General features: G+C 37.4%; 1 protein-coding gene across 3 annotated transcripts in view; it reads right to left on the bottom strand.

Moving 5' to 3' along the window:
* Nucleotides 1–23,847, bottom strand: part of rgs3a (regulator of G protein signaling 3a) — an 89,272-nt gene that overhangs the window by 59,004 nt on the left and 6,421 nt on the right. The window contains exon 4 of one of the 3 annotated variants that reach the window (XM_051894415.1): nucleotides 13,076–13,207. In XM_051894415.1, coding sequence (XP_051750375.1) covers nucleotides 13,076–13,207 — 132 coding nt within the window. Of the gene's footprint in view, nucleotides 1–90; nucleotides 340–12,377; nucleotides 12,405–13,075; nucleotides 13,208–23,847 lie in introns of those variants that run through there. The other 2 variants (XM_051894417.1, XM_051894418.1) reach the window with 2 other exon arrangements.

Below are 23,847 nucleotides of genomic sequence, written 5' to 3'. Positions count from 1 at the left end.
CACACACACACACACACACACACACACACACACACACACTGTGTCACATTAGGTGTAAAGCTCTGGTCATTAGCAGTAAAGCAGGTGTACCTTGAATACAGGCATCTGGCCGCTCTGAACGTCTGTCTCACATGTGCTGATCCTGAATCCTGTCCGGTTCACGTCTCCTTCTGTACTTCTAGAAATGCAAGTTCCCTTTTTTGCGTCTGTTTTGTTCTACCTGTTTCTTTCGCTCTATCAGTGTGGATTTGTCTCACTCTCTCCACGGTTTATTACATTTGCTGCAGACTCAGTGTGTGTGTGTGTGTGAGTGTGTGTGTGTCTGAGGCGCGACTGTGCTGCTGAACAAAATGACTGGAGAGAGAGAGAGAGAGAAACAGAGGAGGACTGCACATGTCCTGTCTCTCTCTCTCTTTCTTTCTCTTTCTCTCTCTCTCTCTCTCTCTCTCTCCGGAGACAGGCCGCTGTCCCGCTCTGCTTGCTGTTATTTTTAGAAGCGGCCGAGTCGTGAATCAAAAGCTCGCAAAAGAAACAGGCACATGTCATACGCCAGCAGATCTCTGTCACACACACACACACAGTCCGCACAGGCATCTGTGTGCACATTTCATCAGCTCTGGTGCATAAAAGTTGTTTTATTTTTGAGAGGTCATTATTGAAGGAGGCTGTACATTGTGTTCTCGTAAACTAAGCTTCTATGCATTACTCTGAGAACTTGAGACATATTTGCTGTTGCAATTCAGTTTGAGCAATAATGACCAGAAATGAAGCCACCTGATCTACAGATATGTGACAGATCCCAGCGCAAACACACTGAATCAAGGTCATGAGAAACCTTCAGTCCTTCAGCTCTCCAACAGTCAGTTAAATCAGAGACGTCACCTTCATCACATACAGTTAAAACCAGCCTGAAAAAGCATTTGCAATTTGGGGAGACTTGATCAGATTACAAACTTATAAACTCTGTATGCGTATAGTATATAAATCAAATGGCTGCAGTACATCAGCCTCATTAAAGTCTCATAGACCCTCCGCTGAAATAAATTCATTCATCAGAAAGCAATAAATGAGACTGTCTCAGGACTCATTTCATTACCATAAAACATATCTGCCATGCAGGACTGGCATAACATTAAAGTTATAAATTGCTATAGATTGTCCTTTCTTTAAAGACAACCAAACAAGATCCATCAAACGCTGAGTATTCCTGTTTAAATCTTGCAAGAATTTATTGATTTATTTTTTTATCAATCATCATTAGAGCACAACACATTTTACACAGAGAAAACTAGCTTGATCCATAATTCATGAAGGTTAGGACCTTAAAGGGATCATGAATTGAGAAATCAGCTTTTCCTTGAGCTTTTGATATATAAGAGGTCATCGTACTATAAGAATATCCTGTAAGTTTCAGAACTGAAAACTTCCTTGTTAGTCCAATAAAAGCTTTTATTGACACCAGACCCAGAGAACGACTGATCCTAGAATGTGTCTATAGATGGTGAAACTCCGCCTCCACAGAAGAAATCAACGCCTACTTCATCATTGCAGCGTTAGCCCCGCCCACTGGTGTGTTAGTGAGATGAGGAGGAGAGAAGAGCGATACAGGACTAAAATAACATTACCTTCAAAGGATCCTAATGCAGGAATATGGTTATTTATTTTCAACAATGTGAATGTCTCAGTTGAGCTTTATTTAATTGTATTCGGTACATTTCACTGTGGATTCATCTGTAAATCAGTCACAGACTTTTACGATATCAACAGTAATGCAACAACATGTCAGTAACTGTGTTAATTCTAATGCCTGATCTGATATTAATGATTCATGTACAGTCAGATGATCTTTGTCTGTGTGTCAGTAAATCAAACCAGTGACTAAACGCTCAACTTCACCTTGTTTCTCTCAGTAGGATGAAAATAATCTGTTATTTAAACTGTGATTAAATTATATATAGAAAGTGATCAAAGAGCGCTCCCTTTACAATCGCTGGAGCTGTCAATCAAACAGAGCGAGTTTATCAGTGTCTGAGTTCTGGACTCGCACCAAAACTCCCGTTTTATTCAACGAATCTCTTAGTTACATCGTGTTTGCACTGAAAGCATGAAAGCATTCGTTAATGTGCAGAAATTGAGTTGTAATGACAAGATCACTGCTTTCATGAGCTCAACAACATGTCTGTGATCGACTACAATGTTCATCACTGCAACCTTTCATGCCACGATCTAAATATAATGCCACAGATCTAAATGTAATGCTATAAATTAAAATGATTTACTTTTCATGCAGTAAACTTTTCTGGATTTATTTGACATTTTAACTTTCTGCGTTTCTGCCCAAAGGGCTGCAGTCCATATTTCAAAGTGCAAATAATGGCCATTAGTAGCATTAAAGGGGAAAGTGTATTACAGGTGCAGTGAAGTGCATTAGGAATACACAAATGTAATAAAACTTCTGATCAGGTCCGTGAATTTCTTTCACCATTTCAAACTGACTATATGTTGTTTTCTTTATTTGTCATAATTACAAATATTTACTTATGCAACTTCTTTCTATATGTATGTATATCTGCATGCAAAATTGTGAAAAGTGCTATTGAATTAAATTAAACAATAGTCTACCTGATATTCAAAGTGTGAGCAAATTATTAAAAAAGGTAAAGGTCATAATTATAAAACTTACTTATGCAACTCAAAACACATTTCCTGTAAACTTTTATCTAGGCCAATACTATTTTTTATACTAAACAAGTAGAACTCAAATACTGTTCATTGAATTGGACATTTAATCATAACAGGTCAACATAGTATTCAACAAAAATAAATCACTGAAGTACTTAAAAATGTAACAAATGAAATCATTTTATTTGCAAATTTCTCATGGTTACGTCTGAGCTGTAGGTAAAAGTTGGGTTTGAAAATTCTGCCCTTACAGCCAGTTAGCAGAAACAAACTAGATGTTTCAGTTCATACCTCACGTTTTCTGTTGTTTGCACAAAAAGAAAGTCTGACCTAAAAAATTATATAGCATCATCTAAAAATAATTTGATCATTCTCGGATTTGAAATCCATGGTGAGACTTGTGTCTTTAGCTACAATGACTTTCTAGACTAGTCTCTGACAAATGTGCCAAAATCTGCAACACAGATTCCCAATAGTGATCTCTCCAGTGAGTTCGGTTGTTTAGCAAAAGTACAGCTAAACCGATTGTTGGTGAGTGTGATGGCATTCGCTTTATGGCGTGTTTGAAACATACATCAATCATTGTGGTTCAACCAATGTTAGGACGTTGGGGCAGGCCAATGGGGGTCAAGGTTTAGCGTCAGCAGTTAGAGCGTTTTCAAGTCATGTCAGAAAGAAAGTATTTAAAATGCACATGAACAGCAGCACAACTCATCATTATGAGTTTAGGTAACTGGATTTTCTTAAGAGTTTCCAAGTTAAGTATGTGACGGTGAGAAAACATTGTCAGAGGCAATGGATGCAGAATCTGCCCTAGTGAAAAAACCCTACCAAAATATATTGAAAATAGGCCTACATTCATTTCACACTAACTAAAAACCCATTAATATACAGTAGTCAACACTTGAAATGGATCTAAAAAGTTCATCAAAGTTGTCCTTAGAAAAAGGTTTTAGGACAACATTGATGAAGGATTTTGATCCACTTCAAATGTTGACTATTTACAGACATACTGACATAAATATTTTAATTAAACTTCATTTGCAATTCTTCTTTATTGCACAATGCATATTTCTAAATATTAAGCCTAAAATGTGTTTAATATCACTATTAGTAAGGATAGTATGATGACTGTATAATTTGAATGCAAGATATATATACTTGTACTAAAGTATACTTGCAGTAGTTCCACTTTAGCATAATCAAATATACAGTGGCAAGAAAAAGTTTGTGAACCACTTGCAGAATCTGTGAAAATGTTAATAATTTTAACAAAATAAGGGAGATAATAAAAAATGCATGTTATTTTTTATTTAGTACTGTCCTGAGTAAGATATTTTACATAAAAGATGTTTACATATAATCCATAAGACAAAAAAAAAAAAAATAGCTGAATTTATTAAAATGATCCTGTTCAAAAGTTTGTGAACCATTGATTCTTAACACTGTGTGTGGTTACCTGGATGATCCACGACTGTTTGTTTGTTTTGTGATGTTGTTCATGAGTCTCTTGTTTGTCCTGAGCAGTTAAACTGAGCTCTGTTTTTCAGAAAAATCCTCCATGTCCTGCAGATTCTTCAGTTTTCCAGCATTTTTTGCACATTTGAACCCTTTCCAGCAGTGACTGAATGATTTTGAGATCCGTCTTTTCACACTGAGGACAACTGAGGGACTCAAACACAACTATTAAAAAAGGTTCAAACATTCACTGATGCTCCAGAAGGAAACACGACGCATTAAGAGTCGGGGGGTGAAAACTTTTGAACAGGATGAAGATGTACAAATTTTTCTTATTTCGCTTGAATATCATTTTTTTTTTTTCATTTAGTACTGCCCTTCGGAAGCAACAGAAAATACTTGCATGTTTCCCGGAAGACAAATTAAATACAATTTACCTTGATCTTCAAATTCCAAAAGTTTTCACCCCCCGACTCTTAATGCGTCGTGTTTCCTTCTGGAGCATCAGTGAATGTTTAAACCTTTTTTAATAGTTGTGTTTGAGTCTCTCAGTTGTCCTCAGTGTGAAAAGACGGATCTCAAAATCATTCAGTCACTGCTGTAAAGGGTTCAAATATGCAGAAGATGCTGGAAATCTGAAGAATCTGCAGGACCTGGAGGATTTTTCTGAAGAACAGAGCTCAGTTTAACTGCTCAGAACAAACAAGAGACTCATGAACAACCATCACAAAACAAACAAACAGTCGTGGATCATCCAGGTAACCACACACAGTGTTAAGAATCAATGGTTCACAAACTTTTGAACTGGGTCATTTTAATAAATTCAGCTATTTTTTTGTCTTATGGATTATATGTAAACATCTTTTATGTAAAATATCTTACTCAGGACAGTACTAAATAAAAAATAACATGCATTTTGTATGATCTCTCTTATTTTGTTAAAATTTTGCACATTTTCACAGATTCTGCAAGTGGTTCACATACTTTTTCTTGCCACTGTACTTAAGTATATCTTTAGTTGGACCTCAACACAAAAATACTTGTTCCAGTTTAGCAGACTTTAAGTATACCAATTTAGTATACTAAAAGTACAATTGCAAGGTATTTATATTAAGTACATATAAATGTAAATGCAATTGTAGTACACTTAGCATAAAATAAATGTATTTCAAATATTTTAATGTATTTATTTTTCACTAGGGTAACCTTCACGTCACTTCATTTCGTAATAAATGTTTGTTTTTTTCTGATGATAACATGAACAATCATTTATATCTGCCGTCACAAGCTGCTTTTACCCATCTTATCACACACACACTAATGATAGACAGTAGGAGTGTGTGTGTGTGTGTGTGTGTGTGTGTGTGTGTGTGTGTGTGTGTGTGTGTGTGTGTGTGTGTGTCCATGTGCACACGCTCCAGTGTGAGGTAAAGATAGTCCCTGAGTGTCCGGTATGACGCAAGACTGTTGAGCGGTCAGGGCTTATTTTTAGCCTCTTCCAGGAGTGTCACAGGGCAGCGACTGCAGAAAACAATGTTTCTATAATCCCTGGACATAAAACTCCTCATGTCAAACGTGGGACATCACACATCGAAAAGACTACAGCATGTTTATGAATTACTCATGACCTCATGCTGCTGTTCAGCCAGAGACTATCCTGCTTCATTAAACACAAAAACACACATTAAACATTAAAGAGGCCATATTCTGCCCTTTAACAAAGCCTTGATGTTGTTTTTGGGCTCTACTAGAACAGGTTTTCATGCTTGAATGTCTTCTGGACAGATAGAAATTTTGACCAAAAAGTCAACATGCATTTCCATAATTTTGCAGTGTTTTCTCTAGAGCTGTCTGCAGAGACTGTGGCGTTATTTGAATTCATCAGAGAGGTCAAAGAGGCACGTTTGGAAAGGACAGGGAACCGCTGTGTTAAATTAAGTTCAGAACATCACCGTCCATCATGTGATATACTTGCCTTGGAAGAGGCAGCCGAATTACAAATACTCACCATATAAAAAGATCAGCTGACAATTCAGTGATACTGTAGAAGCTTTTTCTAAACACATCCAACAAGTCTGCAGGATCTGAAACATGTCTTGCATTGTTTACTATGTAATTAACTGACCATTAAAATTACTAGATTACAACGAAATAACTATAAAAGGAGACATTTACATCCCTTTAGTTCAAGTCAGTGTGTTGACCACAGAAAATATACACTTCTTACTCTCTTGTGTCATGCATGCATGCTTTTTCCTCCTCTTTTCCATACTACATTACTTCTCTTTACCTGTTGCATGTCTGAAACAGAAATGAAATAATTAATTCTAATAATGAATTAGTTATTAGAATATTAGAAGGTTTAGAGTTGCAAAAATGCAACATTTATTACTGAATTTCAAAAGTATACATACAGTGTCAGTTGATTGGAATTTAAGTGCAGCATTTCTTTCTTAACATTTTTGTCTGCAATGGCGAGAGAAATAAAGAAAGAAATAAAGCAGTAACGGGCGTCTGATCATTGAGAGCAGTCACACACTGAGTTTGTACTGTTGGTTGCACACAGACGGCAGCGGCATCATTACACAGCACAATGAAATGAAACGTTTATGGAAGGAAATGACAGTTAGATGACATTTCCCGTGAGTCGCCACATGGCCGCCGATCCAGCTGCTCTCGTGTCGGTGTCAGAGCGCGTCTGTGTGTGTCACGCTGCTCTCTCTGCCTGTATGATTCATGAGGCCTCATCATTTCCTCTTACATCACAGAGTCAAACAGACACACACATGTACACCTGACACAACGTGACTGACACAAATATGTACAAACTGTAGTAGAGGCTTCCCACACCTGCTGAACAATGAATGTTCCAAGACTATTTAAATGTCACATGACTTTTGATATTACGTTTTTATTTGTTTCGATGAAATAGTAGTTTAATGTTTACAGGTTTTCCAGGAAACCAGAATGTGGCATATATTTCCTATGAATAAAAAAAAAAAATGCAACTTATATTTTGGAAAATACAGTATATCTGTCATGACCAGTGTGCAGGAAGATGTCATAGTGGGAAGTTTTCACAAGCTCTATAATTGGCACGAAAGTTCACAACATACACCCCTGACCACCATCACTTCTCTACTGCTCTGTACACAAATAACTGTACTTCAACAGAACACGCTGTAAAAAAAAAAAAAAAAAAGAACAGTTTCTGAATACTTCACTTATTAACCTTCAGCCTTTGAAAAAAAAATGTTCAATGGGGTTCTAGACTCAATTTTAAAGAACACTTTATGTCAAATAAGGAGAAATGTCTTAAATTATTGCATGACACTTTCAAGTTTAATGGGTTATTTCCATTTTTTAAGTGATAAAGTATGTTTAATTCATAAAATGTAATTAAAATTAAAAATGAATTGAAACAAAATTAATTATTTAAAGGGATCGTGACATGAGAAATCAAAGTTGCCTTGATCTTTTAACATATAAGTGGTCTTTGTATAGTCTTCCTCATTAGAAAAAATGAGCATTTATTTTATCAAGTTTCAAAAACGGCTTGTTTTGATATTGGGTGACCTGTGATGTCACACGAGTAAATTCATTTGCATATGACTGCCTCCAGAGCAAGACATCGACCAATAGTTATACATCATCGCACCATATATATATATATATATATATATATATATACACATACACAGAGGTGGTCAGAATTATTGGCACCCTTGGTAAATATGATCTGAAAAATAAATCTGCATTGTTTATCCTTTTGATCTTTAATTCATAAAATTAGCAAAAATCTAACCTTTCATTGAAGGAAAAGAATTTAAAGTGGGGGAAAATCTCATTATGAAATAAATGTTTTTCTCCAAAACACATTGGCCACAATTATTGGCACCCCTAGAAATTCCTATGAGTAAAATATCTCTGAAGTATATTCCCATTCATATTTACATTTTGTAGCACACCAGGGTGATCATGAACATGATATTGTCCAGCCATTCCCTTAATCATTCATCACAATGAGAAAAACCAAAGAATATAGTTCTGATGTGCAGCAAAAGATTGTAGAGCTTCACAAAATAGAAAATGGCTGTAAGAAAAAAGCTGAAGCATTGAAAATCCCCATTTCCACCATCAGGGAAATAATGAAGACGTTCCAATTAACTAAAGATGTTACAAATCTGCCTGGAAGAGGACGTGTGTCTAAATTATCCTAATGCACAGTGAGGAGGAGAGTTTGAGTGGCCAAAGACTCTCCAAGGATCACAGCTGGAGAATTGCAGAGATTAGTTGAGTCTTGAGTCTCAGAAAGACTAAAAAGAAATTATCAATCAGCACCTTCATCCCCACCGGTTGTTCGGGAGGGTTTCAAGAAAAATCCTCTGCTCTCATCCAGAAACAATCTCCAGCATATTCAGTTGTCAGACACGACTGGAACTTCAAAAGGCTTCTATGGTCAGATGAAACTAAAAAAGAGCTTTTGGCAGCAAACCCACCAGATGGGTTTGGTGCACACATGGATATAAAGTACCCCATTGCCCACGGTTAAATATACTGCTGGATCTTTAATGTTGTGGGCCTATTTTTCTGCTGGAGGTCCTGGACATCTTATTCAGATACATGGTATCATGGATTAAATACCAACAGATAAATCAAAACCTGACCGCTTCTGCTAGAAATCCAATAATGGGCCGTGGTTGGATCTTCCAACAGGACAATGATCCAAAACAAACATCAAAACCAACACAAAAATGTGTCACTGAACACAAAATGAAGCTTCTGACATGACCATCCCAGTTCCCCGACCTGAACACTATTGAAAATGAGTGGAGTGAACTGAAGAGAAGAAGCACCAACATGGATCTGGAATCTGAAGGATCTGGAGAGATTCTGTATGAAGGAATGATCTCCGATCTCTTGTCAGATGTTCTCCAAACTCATCAGGCATTATAGGAGAAAACTCAGAGCTGTTATCTTGGCAAAAGGAGGTTGCAAAAAGTATTGAATAAAAGAGTGCCAATAATTGTGGCCAACGTGTTTTGGAGAAAAACATTTATTTCATAATGAGATTTTCCCCCACTTTCAATTCTTTTCCTTCAATGAAAGGTTAGATTTTTGCTAATTTTATGAATTAAAGATCAAAAGGATAAACAATGCAGAGTTATTTTTATCATCTTTGATCATATTTGCCAAGGGTGCCAATAATTCTGACCACCACTGTATGCATATATATATATATATATATACACACACACATATTGTTTTTTGTTTGTTGTTTTTTGTGCAAAAAAACTTTATTAACATAACTGAACCTCAAGGAACATATTAGCCAATAATTTTATCCCTTAAAACTCATCTTTGATCACCAAAATGACCACCAAATGATCAACAAATGATCACCAAAACCTAAACGTTTTTTCCTGTAAAAAAAAAAAAAAATTGTTAATGCCTTAAAATAGCTTGAATGTAACTCTACACCCTTGCTTAATTTAATATACACAGATCTATGAATATGATAATTAGCCCCGCCTCCACTCACTGGCACGAGCTCAGAGATCCACTCGATCAACTTTCTGAGGTAAACGCTGCACAATGCTATCGCTCTTTACAACACTGGACATATAATGGTAATTAATATGATTAGCGTTTTGTTTGACTATGTTATCAAACAGCTAATAATGTGTTGCTAACGTTACACAAACCATGTTCACATTCACGAGTCAGACAGTGTCTTCTAACAATCAGTCTCCTTACAAACACTTTGAACAACTCAGAACATCAGTGGAGAAACGCATACAGTTCATCATAACATCGTAATATTCATCATACACCCGCCATATTGCTAAATCTACACGATTTTTCATATCAACAGAAATATATACCAGGATAACCTTCTTTTGAGACTCCCTTGTGCGGTCAGTTAATGATATGCTAAAGCCCGCCCACACATTGACGTGATTGGTTACAAGATAGTTTGTGATGTCAGAAACACCAGCGATTTCAAACCGCGCGTTTGAGACTGTCTTTAGATCACTGCAGTTTTAAAGAGAAAATACTCAGCAATGGTGTTGAATTATGAATTTGCACATGGTTTGTCTTAAAGCATGTTAAAAACACCATAGACATATAAACAACATTAAAAACTTGATCTTCACTACAGGGGACCTTAAAATAATGTAAAAAAAAAAAAAATTATGACCCCTTTAAAATTAAATCCATAAAATGACCCCATGATGGGAACCCCTTTAAAGGTTATATATATATATATATAAGTTTCTACATTTCTTCTAAGAGCGTAAAGTAGGCAATCATCATTTTCAGCCATCTTTATTAAAACAAAGGCTCACATTTGTTATGACAACCGAAGATGAGCTATTAAAGACTTAATTTGAGTTTGCTCATTTTCTATCCCCTCATCATCATGCCTGGACTAATAAGAGATGAGTCTCAATCATTTATACAGAGATTATGGGTAGATGTGATCCCTCTGTATCCCATATTAGAGAGCAGTGGGAATCTGCTCAAAAACTGCTCAAAACTTACTTTTATATGGTTTAAAGTCCTTTCCCAGGCTAAACTTGCAAAATGTTTCCTAATCTATGTCTTTTTTGTGACAGGTGCAAACAGACCCCATCCATCAGCTACCAAGTGTTTTGGTCCATATCTGTCTGGAAACAGTATTGTAATTTTATTCAATTTATTAATTGCATTTTCAGTTGGCCAAAAAAATGCTTGTTGATGTTTCATTAATTGTTCTAAACTGAGATTGTTACTGTTCATTGTTTTATAAATGTCTTTTGTATTTTTTTTTTTTTTTTTTTCAATCACGGTTTGTAATTTAGCTGAAATGTATATAATATGCTATTTAATGGCACGTTCTATTTCAATGAAAATTATAAAACTTTTAGTTTTAACAAAAACAACACCGCTTTGGACAACCCAACACAGTACCAACACTCGTTCTCATAGACAAATGTCCTTAAAAGCAGGCCAAAAAAATTGGAAAACTATGACCCACACTGTTACTGACGCAGGCTGAATATTTTGAATTTTGTTTTATAAATATCTTTTGAATTTTAATGGTTTGATGCCAATAATTCACTGCACAAAACAAATTGTGCTGCAAACCATGTTTCTTGTAGTTGCACACAATGTATTAATGTGAGTTTTGTCATCATTTTCAAAGAATGAGAGATCATCATCACAGATGCAGTTTGACTGGATGCACTCCTTTCAATGTCAATGGCAAAAAGTAAGGGATGTTTTTATCCTCCCTTTTAAAAGTTGACTGGTCAATTTATTTGCAATAAACTATATGGCTAGCTTAATTTTATTTACTTTTGCCATTTTTCCTGCTGTCTGCGACTCTATCTGACAAAACCTGCGACCTATTTTAGGTCATATCCAAGACACACACACACAGACATTTAAACGGATCCGGCACATGGCACAGCTGCAGTGAAAGACACGGCCGGAACAAACAGACAGACAGAACGACGGAACACAGAGGTGAAGGGAGGCATAAAGCAAAAGAGGAGAAGAGAAAATGAGTGAAAAAGTGTGAAAGCTGATTCAAAGGCTGATAAAAGCATCTGTGATCAACACACACCTTCTCTTTCATGTGAATGGAGAGCAGAGGAATAAATGATGGCAGGTGTGAGAACTGAATGAAAGCCTATTAGACTCATTCTGTGTTCCACTCTCTGTGGGACATTATACTAGACATCTCAGACTTCCAACCATATATTTCTCTGTTCTGTTGGCTGAAACATAGAACACAGAATTGACAGGCACACGTGTATCAACAGGAAGGATCGTTTACCCCTTCAAGGCCGTGACACAAAAAGACAAAAATCAAAGACATATTGCAATGCTCAGGTAACAGCCTTCTGTCTGTGCCGTCTCGACTTCTTTGCTCGCTTTCATCACTTTCACTTTAATTCTCGTGCACTGTCCCGTTGGCTAAACTGAACAGCCAATCAGAGGTTTCCCGAAAGCATCATTAGCAAACTGTAGGTCCCATTGAACTCTATTGGTAACGACGGAGCTTAAGACCATAGTTCGCTATGGGAAACACACCCCAGAGCGCTCTATCTCACCGCGCTCTATCTCACTCCACAAAAAGTAGCCCGACAGACGCTCACCGACGGCCCGACATTGGCTGACCGTCACCTTCGTACACCTGTCCCTACAAACATTTGCCAAACAGATTCAGTATCAAAACATGCACTCACATCATTCATCATCTCCACAAAGGTCCGGCGATCGAAGTCTTCTGCAGCAACACAATCACTTTGTGTGATAAACAGAGCAAAATTAAAGTGGTTCTTGTTGATGCTGTACAAGCTTATGTTGAAACACACTGTACCTACAATCTGGAAAGAGAGCGGCTGGGAGATGATTGGATGAGCGACGCAATCCACAATGAGATTATCTGCCTGTTTGTTCATGCAGAATTCTTGTGCCACAGACTGTGATGTCTACTGCAGAGCTGCTTTATAGCTGAACGAAATTAGTTTCATAATTGACATCGACACTGTTACTGAATAATGACGCTATTGTCTTCTGTAAATGTGCTTTACAGCAGAATTTGTCTCATATTTGATAAAGTCTGAATTCTGTTATTTTCCTGTTTATCGCTGTGAAGCTGCTCTGGAACAATCTGTACTGTACAAACTGCTGTATAAATAAAGGTCACTTGACCTGACCTGACAGATGTCAGCACTTCAGAGCAATTTTCTTGCAGTTTTCAGTATGCTGACAGGAGTGTGTGAAAACGCCCTCACCTGCATATCCCAAATTAGCAGAGTTTGTTCATGATCAACAAATGTAAGATGCAGTAAGAACATGGCAATGATGAGCAGCCGGCCCAAAACTCCATCACATCCTTACTGCTGATTATGTCCAGAGAAACATCACGCACGTACTGTACCTGCTGAGGTGGGCAGAACGTCTGTCTTCCGTGCAGCTGAAGCTGTTTTTGGATGTTCTCGCTCAAACACTGGCACACTCTTGCTTTTTGCTCCAGAGAAGTTGCTTTCAGACTCAGAAGACAATCACATTTCTGCAGAGACACAGACAGAGAGAGACAGAGATGAATATTGCAGTATGCAAATGTTTATGCGGTTTAGTGAAGTGAAAAAAAAACAAACCACTGTAGTGCAGAGAAGCAGAAAGAAATGGAAAAGCTCTTATTTGTTTATTTGTCTCATTAACCGCTTTCAAGCGCTGCCAGGAGTGATTAGAGATATGAGTATGATCCATTTAGTTAATGAAAGCCATCTTAAGACCCCAACTGTGCACTTTACTGATTTATACACTTGTCACAGAGAGATGATGTCATGACAATGCTAACTGATGTCTACACACACACACACACACACACACCATATTTTAATGGGGACATTCCATAGACATAATAATTTTTACACTGTATAAACAAATATATCAAACTGCCCATTTTGGCGAGTATTCATGTAAACAGTCAGTCATGTCTTCAGCGAAAGTAAACAGTTAGAAGAAAGTCATATTTGGATCTGTACATTAGTTCTTAAAGTGACAGTGGCCTAAACCTGCTGCTGTCTGAGACTTTAATGTTAATTCAAACAACAAAAGATAAAGAGAAAATCGTTCACTGCTCTTGACTGAGTAACTTTAGTAGCTTTAATAAGGGTTTATACAAGGAAGACTGTATATTTTAACTATATTCAGTTACTAGAGGCAGTAGTACCTGAATAGACCTACCTGACAAACTTAAAGCACTGTTTATTTCATTTCTATCTAGTTCTGTTGTATTTATTTGTTCTATTTTTGGTAACACTTTATTTTAGGGTCTTTTAACTAGTTGTTTATTATCATGCATATTACTAGAATATTGGCTATTTATTAGTACTTATTAAGCACATATTAATACCTTATTCTGCATTCTTAATCCTACCTAATGCCTAAACTTAACAACTACCTTACTAACTATTAATAAGCAGTAAATTAGGAGTTTATTGAGGGAAAAGTCGTAGTTAATAGTGAATATGTGTTCCCTATACTAAAGTGTTACCCTAATTTTTGTTTCTTATTTACTGACTGTTAGATTTTAGTTAAAGTATTGTACGTTTGGTCGACTAAAACTGAAACAATTCAGATGACTAAAATATGACAAAAACTAAATGATATTTTAGTCGAAAGACTGACTAAAACTAAAAATAAATCAAAACTTGCTGTCAGAACTAACACTGCAACCATCAAACGGTCTCCTCTATTGTCACAGAACGTGTGTGTCGAATGAAGCGCACAACAGGAATAGTCCAAGAAAAGGTATTTAATAAACAAAATCCAGAATAGGGAGAACACAGCCACGTAAAACATAGACGAGAACGGACGAAGACTGAGGGAGAACACAGGGACTAAATACATGTAGCAAACAAGAGAGCAAATCAGGTGATTAACAGAACAGGTGAATGGACTCAAACAGTCAGACACACTGAGACACGAGGGGCACGTTCAAGATCAAACCGGAGCGTAACGTTTTGCTACGGTTTCCGGGTTGAACAACATGTTTCCTGGAAACGGTGTGCAACGGGTTTGAGATACGTTTTCTCTTGTTTGGTGGGTGTGTCAAATGTCAGCCCAATCAACAGCAGCATGTATATAAACCATGTGGTATTAAAGAGACGGCTCGCACAATGGGTATTAATGTAACATAAAAGTACTATACATATTTATACACTTTCATAAACTTTTCTATACTCCTCTGATTATATAATGGGAAATATTACAATATCATAGCACAACAATAGGCCTAGTGATCAGCAATAATGATAAGCCTAATACTCACAATAAAAATAATAAGGTCATAGATCATAACACAGTCTCGGAGGTAAGAAGTGGATTATCCTTCATCTGAAATGTTTGTCTTTTCATCCTGAAATGCGTGGACAATGTTGGACCACAATAATTAGGAACCACAGTTTCCACAAATCCCTTCACTTGATTGGGATGTTCGCTTTTATTCTGGACGGCAAGAGCAGTGACTGTAACTTCGAGTGTATTTTGCAGGATTAAACACGTATTTATACCGATTTCATCAGGCTCTGAAAACTATGGCCTTCTCAGCTGCCATAGTTGCAACTCTTGCGTCATCAGAACAGGGCGTTCAACGCATCACCGTTTCCGTTTAAAAAACTTTTTGCACCGTTTTGTCGGGGCTGAACACAGCCCAGGTCACAGGGGAAACACAATGAGAACTCTGACACCTATAGATGAGCCCTGATATGGTGACACTTTACAAAAAGGTCCCATTGGATAACATTAGCTACACTCTTAAAAATAAAGATTCTTTATTGGCATTGATGGTTCCATGAAGAACCTTTAACATCCATGGAAATTTTCCATTCCACAAAAGATCTTTACAGTGAATAATATGTTCTTTAGATTATTAAAATGTTCTTCACACAATTTTTTTTTTTTTTTTTTAAATGGTTCTTTTAAGAAGTGTTCACTGAAAGCTTCTTTGGGGGAACCAAAAATTGTTCTTCTACGGCATTGCTGTGAAAACCACTCAAAAGTATCTACTTTTTCTTCCAAAAAAAAGAGTACATATTTTCAGGGCGTAGAATAGGTAGGGGAATCGGGACGCAGCACACGAGACACGGTCCTCTCTGGTTTATTGGAGATCAGACACGCTGCCACATTCTGGATCATCTGCAGAGGCTTAGTTGTGCTGTTTGAGCGGCCGGCCAGAAGCAGCTTGCAGTACTTTGGTTTGGCAGGAAGAACAGGCTGACGCAGATCATTAACACACATATTAATAATGCTCAAAACATCAATTCAAATTCTATTATTTGGAATTAATTTCGATATGATTCACTGAACAGTATTTTTCAATCTGCATGTCAAGTCAAGAAATCAGAGATCCTCTCCTTAAAATTTGATTAAAAGTCAAATCGTAGTTTTAACGTTAAGAGACTGTAAAAATGCTACAGCATAAACCTGTTAATTGGTTAAATTTCTATCAGCCACAGCTGCTGTTTTTGCCATAAATGTCACTGTTTTTGTTTACAGTGTACCAGATGTAAACACTGGTAAATCACCTGAGCAGTTATCTTCAGATCATCTGATCTGGATCTTAATACCAGATCATGTGTCACAGATGAAGTTTTGATATATTTATATTTCCCCACCGTCAGATAGAAGAGAAAGACAAGCACAGATGCTAGAGGAAGCTGGTCTGTTATTGTCTGAAGAATGATGTGGCTTCTCAGCCCAGCACCGAAATCAATACAAGTCATTCTCCTCGATCCATCTTCTCAACTTAATAAAGCGGCCTGAGACCATCAGTCCCGATGAAGCTCCATATAGCCGGTGCTGATGACGTCATCTTCGAGAAGGACCAGTTTCCCAATATGGAAATTTTGTCATCATTTACTCTCCCCCAAATGTTATTCCATCCCTGTATTATTTTCTTCATTTTCGCAAAAGGAAATGTTAGGAAGGATGTCTCTTTTCCATGCAATGAAAGTAGATGTATAGATGACAGAATTTCATTTCTGGATGATCTCTTCTTGCCCCATCACATGAGAAAAATCTGAACTCATGTCATGATGCTTTGACACTTTAATAAAATGATCGCATGCTTTTACATTAAATGGGGTTTATGAAACAGGACTCTAAAATGTCATCCAACGTCCAACTATTCCACTGAGATGACAAAAGATTAGCAGATTCACACAGCCTCCATCACAAAACAGAGTAACTGGGGACGTCCTATCCCAGAAAAGTGTTCCTGGACAACCATCAGCCAGATCCGCAGCTCAGATATGGGTTGCATCTGGCTGCCTCGGGGACCGAGAGACTTCTGATCCAACATTTCCCAGCTGCTGCTGGTCTCTTCATCCAGCCACAGACCAGAGTCCTGGACCAGGAAGACCGGCTGTCGCACATTAACAACTCATGGAGCATTCTTATGATGCATTCAGTATTTTTCTTTATTACTGTGGATCTGTCTGCAGTAAGAGAGAAGACTAGTTTAAGGATCTGTGTGGCTAACATGTTTTTATCTAAGGATTTTGGAACTGGAAACATCTAAGACACACCATGAACACTCTGAGCTGACTGACGGTCAACGGCGGCCCGACTTTGGTGTTTTGGAGTTTCACGGCCTTAAGAAAATCAATATGCAATAGTGGTTTCTAGTTTTGCGTTTATTTTGAAAGAATCCTGGTCTGTAGCACCGACCACCAAGAAACCTCCTCATCAACAGCATTTAATATGAAACAAATAAACTTTGGTCTTTTGTGGTGGGCTGTTTCACCAGAAAGCTAAAGCTGTTGGTCTCTGAGGTATCTACTCTTTTAGAAACAAGGTCATCACACAAGTATATTTGAAAGTCGCCTCTGCTGGAGTTGAACCCATTTTAAAATCAGCATCAACTTTCCTTACAAATCAGTTCTGTGGTTGTACTGTGTGTTGGTATTAGATGGCAAAATTTTTTCGATGGTATGTTGGTCACACTTTATATTAGGTGTCCTTCTATGTACTTACATTGACAAAAAAAAATAAATAAATAAAAAATAAGAACTTGTTGTGTTCATATTGTATTGCAAAACACTTTCGCTGCTCTTGAGGTGTGATACGGGTAAGTTAGGCACAGGTTTGGTGGTATGGGAAGGTGTAAGGGAAGAACAACAATTTTAGATGTAACTACATGCAGGCATTTTTTAAATGTAAAAGCATGTATGTACACAATAAGCACATTGTATCAAATGATGATTAATTTAAATGTTAGTACATAGTAGTTACAGCTTTTCTTCAGCTGAGACTGGAGCATATAGTCAAGAGAGAAGGAATCATAGACCAAATACCAGACCATTTTGCCACCTCCATTTCAAAGTTGAAGTTGAATATGAATCTCATCTTTCAGCTTCATAACACATATCTACTGTAGGTCAACACGGGAATGGCTTCAGAGGGATAATGGCTGAGTAAGATCCCAGACGTAAATCCATTCGAAAAAAAACTTGTGGAATGACTTGAAGAGGGCTGTAGACAGGATATTTGATCGATCTGGAGCTCTTTTACAAGGAAGAGTGGGAAAAAATTGACAAATCCATCCATCCAAACTGCTTGTCCTATGTATGTTTGCGCAGATGCTGGAGTCTTCTTGACGGCTTGACAAATCAAGACGTGTTAAGTTGATAGATTCCTGTTCAAAGACTGGCTGTGGTAATAGAAGCAAATGGTGCTTCCAAGTATTAGTTGAGACACATGCACAATTTACAACCTGATTTTTTTTATTTTTTTTTTTTTTATCATGGATTCATTCTCACATTTTAAAAACCAGCAATTTTAACAAGGGTGTGTAGACTTTTTATAGTCACTGTGTCTTGTTTTGCTCAACACAAGGCAGCACTGAATCTATCCTTCACTGAGATCCTAGAATCCAAATGTCTGTTTGTGCCGTTTTTTTATGCTTATTATAATATTGTCTTGCTAGTTTTGTAACATTCAAACACAAAACACACTGTTGGAAGTGTCTATTTCAATGGACTCTAACCCATAAAGGCAACTCTACTGGCACTCAATAGAATTATGAGGTTCCATTTCAGTTCAGAATGTACGCAGTAGACAGAAAGATACACTCTAAAAAACGCTGGGTTGAGCCTGTTGGGTCATTTTGTTGGGTTATTTTTCCCATGGTTGGGTTAGATGCTTTAAATTAAAAAAAAAATAAATAAATGTTGTTTAACTCTATAAGCTGTATAATTGAGCACTTTTTCACTGACATACACATTTTATCTCACCTATATTTTTGTACATTCCTGCTGGGTGTTCTTGCTTATTAATAAATGTTCACCTTTTGATTATTACTGTTGCCTGTGTTGTTACTCAAGTAATTCTGTGTGTGATTTTACTTTTCAGCCTATTTTGGTTCATTTTAAGCCAGCAATATAGTAATTTTTAATCAACAATTGAGTTCAATAAGACAACCCAGCATGTTGGGTCCAACATTTAACCCATCCAGCTGGGTAAAAACAACCCAACGCTGGGTTTGTCCAATTTTGACCCTGCGCTGGGTTGCCAAATAACCCAAATTGTGTTGGTTTTCACCCAGGATTTTTTAGAGTGTAGCTCACTAGGTTTTGTAACAGCGTTTTAGTGTGTCCAAAGCAGAATATTATGTAATATGATTATCAGTCTCATATATTTCCCAAAATGACAAACTTTCGAAGCCTATGGGATCAAACAGGGGGTAAAGGGTTCTCATAACATTCCAAGCGGAGCAGAGAAGACTCTACAGCACAGCAGATGGCAACCATCAACCTGGCAAATTTGCTGACAAGGGCCATAGAATCTAATAACCACACACTTCCCTGAAAACACAACCAAGCAAAAAAAAACCAAAAAAAAAACAGAGGCATCTGTAATATATCAGTGCACTAAAGGCTGACTGAACTGCAAAAAGATGCCCAGGAGAATAGAGCTGTTTATCGAACTATGCTTAGATGTTATGGATGGATTACAGTCTCAGAACACAATGAATAATTGATGCTGTCAAACACTCATCTTACCAAGATTACATTTATGACCACCATTAACTGACGCTGCAGAGCTGTGGACTGTTGCCTTTCACCGCTCAGCAATCAGAACCTCAAAATCTGTTACTTTCAGTCACAAAGGGCTTCATGTTGAGAATGAACGAGTGCATCAATGTTGGTCAAGCTACTCACTATTTATTTATTTATTTATTTTCTGCATATTAGTTATTACATCAACCAGTAAGATTAAATGCCAACGCCTCCTCGATCACCCAGGATGCACCAAAAAAGTTCTTCATTTAGCTTGAATGTAAAACATAAAAAACAGCAATGAAGCATTTGATACTAGATCTCTACAAACAGCTGAGCTACAGTCACACTACTGGGTGTCCTGCAATTTAATGATGTAATTTAGCTAATTACACTGAGATAATTAGTAAATTTATTTTATATCCGATGTCACTCCTGCACTCTCACTCTTACTGCGCTTCAACTCAGCTATGACTCCAATGCCTGATGATAAAATATCCCGACTTCTTGCCAGCACACATGTGGGGTGTCCAGCGATTGTGGCCTTCATTTATTAGACTAATGCTTCTGAGCAAAGCACAGAGAAAAGCAAAAGAGCCCTGGAACATGTTTAACCCTTAAGATCACCATGACATCAATACTGGAATATTGAAGTATTTATTATAAACGATTTACTGTGCACATCATTTTTTTTTATTTTATTTTTTATTCATGTTCCAGGTAATCTTGAATCAGAATATCTTCTCCCTCTTGCAGCATCTCTTCTCTGATGACGAGGGCGGGGCAACCTGTCACTCACATGAGATCCACCAATAGCAAACCACAACCATCCAATCAATTCCCCACAGACTGTTTCACTTAAATATACGTCACAATAGGTTAGAAACGACTATCTTTATTTACACTTTAAATGCTCCAACTCTTGAAAGTACGGTGGGTTCTGATTGGATGTCATTATTTTTATCGTTAACCAGTTGGGGGGAAAAAATGTTCTGAAAGTGATTCCATATAGTTACAGCTGCTATTCTTTTATATTTAGAAAATTTTTTTGAACTACAACTTTATCGTTATCATAATACTTATCATCCTTAAGGGTGTGTGTTTGCTCAGATCTTCTGAGTACAGCCCACTCCAAAAACAAAACCACTTCTGGGTCTTTTCACTAACATAATAAAGGTTTGGTGAAAAATGTTAAGTCTAGATTTTACAAATGCATTAATACTCAACTCATATTTATTTACAAAGCACTTTTAAAACCATAAAAATGGACCAAAGTGCTGTACATAAAATAGCATAAACTAACAGTGCTTACAAATATAAAATAACAACATAAACCATGTCATCTGTCACACTACATATCACTCACAATAATCAGACCTAATCAAACGCCACAGAAACTGCACAGAAATTGCTCCCATTTCTGAACTGTAAACCAAATCAACCTCCACACAGTCAGCAGTCCACATTTTTCCTGAGAAAACAGGTCCTCGACACGTGAAAACCAATAGGATGCGTCTTACCTCCCGTCTGCAGATCCTCAGCGGTCAGGCTGGTGTGACGGGATCAGCGCAGACACACAGGCGCTCTGGACCAGCAGGGGGTGGGGATGAGGCGCTCCCACTCGCTGCCTGCATGCACACATTTTCCAGGCCTTGAGAGGCAAATGACTAGCCCAGCTGATGTAAATGTGTTTCCATTCAAACATCTGCAGTCCATGTCAGAGGAAACCAGAGCACATTTTCATCTGATGATCTTTCTGATTATGTAATCAGACTCATGACAAACTCTTTAGATATCACAGCCTGGGTTTATTTGAAGGCTGTTAAAGAAGGATCTTACAAATTTACAGGCAAAAGTAACAAACTATTTTGCAGTTGATTGACAAAGGCACCCAAAGCTACCAGGCCTGATTTTCATTGAAATACAAAGTTCTCTCATGAAACTCTAGATGGCACAGGCTGACAGGTCTTTAACTCAATCTGCTCGCAATCACATCATTCTCTATAGGGCACAGCTGATTGGTTCCTGCTGTATCAGTAGCCAATGAGCTCGCTGCTCAACATTCAAATACTTGTTCAGCATTTGCTGTAGCAGCTGCAGCGCTTTCAGAAACCCTCCACCTTCCCCAGCTCCACCTGTATAGATCTGCTACGGGTAATTCATGTATGCTATATTGTACAGCAGCAGCACGTCTTGCTCTCAGCTGTGTGTCGTGTGTGTTGGCAGTAGCAAGTCCTGTACTTGCTCTGCAGCAGCAGCAGAAATAACAGAAGCAGCAGCGTAGCAGACCTATTCCACCAAGACCAAACATCTCAACATTGTCATATCCATTATCATGCCAAACACTCTGAGAGCCGTCATGAGACATATATTTATTTAAACATCTTAGTTAGGATTAACAGCAGCTTATCTTAAAAATGCTTTGCAATATCAGCCTGTAATGACACATTTATCTCAGTTTCTTTCTTTACTTGACTAGTAATGAGTACTTTAAAGGGGTGGTTTATTATGATTTCACTTTTTTAACTTTAGTTAGTGTGTAATGTTGCTGTTTGAGCATAAACAACATCTGCAAAGTTACGACGCTCAAAGTTCAATGCAAAGGAGATATTTTCTTTTACAGAATTCGCAATTTAAGGACTACAACAAATGGCTGGTAGGGACTACAACGAGCTTCTTCCCAGGTTGGTGACATCACTAACTCTAAAATTTACATAAACCCCGCCCCCGAGAACACACAACAAAGGGGGCGGGGCCATGTTGGGCTGCTTTAGAGAAGAGGAAGAGTTGCTGTAGTAGAGTGTTGTTGACATGCCGTCATTTTACGCCAGATTCACAAACGAGGGTCAATTCAACGCTGGATTTGCACAAAAGATTAACATGACGGCACATGCTAGTCGATGAGTTGAATCAACTCCACAGCAACTACATAAATTTATCCACTAACCATTCAGAAACGTCCAGTTTCATTCTAAAAGTTGTAACTTCTTCCTGAGTCTCTCCATCAGTGTCGACTCCGGTTTGAACAATGTAAGGCTGAACACCGTTACTGACAATCCTCATTTTGGCTGCGTGAGATTCTCCAACTTTGTTGTTGTTGAGCGACCGAAGCGTGAGCTGTTAAAGCTCCGCCCTCTTCTGGAAAGGGGGCGGGAGCAGCAGCTCATTTGCATTTAAAGGGACACACACAAAAATGGCGTGTTTTTGCTCACACCCAAATAGGGGCAAATTTGACAAGCTATAATAAATGATCTGTGGGGTATTTTGAGCTGAAACTTCACAGACACATTCTGGAGACACCAGAGACTTATATTACATCTTGTGAAAATGGGCATTATAGGTCCTCTTTAAAATAACTATTGCAATTGCTTTGTGTTTATTTGTTCTTTTCTTTTTCTTTTTTTTAAAACCTTTTTTTTAAATCATTTTTTGTGTGTGTCTTTGAATGTATGTTTGGTTAGTGTGTGCAAGAGGACGTTTCTTTCGTGCAAGGCTGCCATTGTATATAAATAGGTGAAACGAACAAATGATGACATTTTTTAACAAAAACCATTAAAGTTTTCCCTAACCAGAAGCTATGATGGGAAGGTACACTTTCTGTGTAAAGAACAGGTTGAAGCCTTTAGATCAAGAGAGACAAAGCACAAGTATAAAAGGCATATTGAAACTCCTGTAACATGTGGCAAGATATAAAAGCTGTTAATGACCATTAGGACTTTCTCCCACTAATTAGTAATGACCCTTTTCTCCCTGATGAACCTTTTTTCTGCTCACTTTGAAGACCAAAACAGTCGAGTATCCTCAAATCCTCTTTTGCTCCTCAAAGTGAGCAAAAAAGCAGTCATTTTATTATCAATGCGCATCAATATACCTTCATGTTAAATATCTCTATATATTTTACAGTCTGTTGCTGTTGTTAAAGTGTCATGAAACCCTAAAACACATTTTTTTTTAGATGTTAACATATGTAAAGATTGCACATCAATGAAAACAACTATTTCATTGTACAAAATTATATTGTATCAAACGAACCTGTACAAATTTAGTGCCAATCACAGAGCCGGTCACAATTAACAAAGCTTATTGGTGATTTAAAACATGTTATCATCCAACGTGATGGCAAGACTGATGTAAATCAATATTT

The sequence above is a fragment of the Ctenopharyngodon idella genome, chromosome 5, assembly GCF_019924925.1.
Source record: "Ctenopharyngodon idella isolate HZGC_01 chromosome 5, HZGC01, whole genome shotgun sequence".
NCBI lineage: Eukaryota > Metazoa > Chordata > Actinopteri > Cypriniformes > Xenocyprididae > Ctenopharyngodon > Ctenopharyngodon idella.
This window is presented reverse-complemented; position numbering and strand designations above follow the sequence as displayed.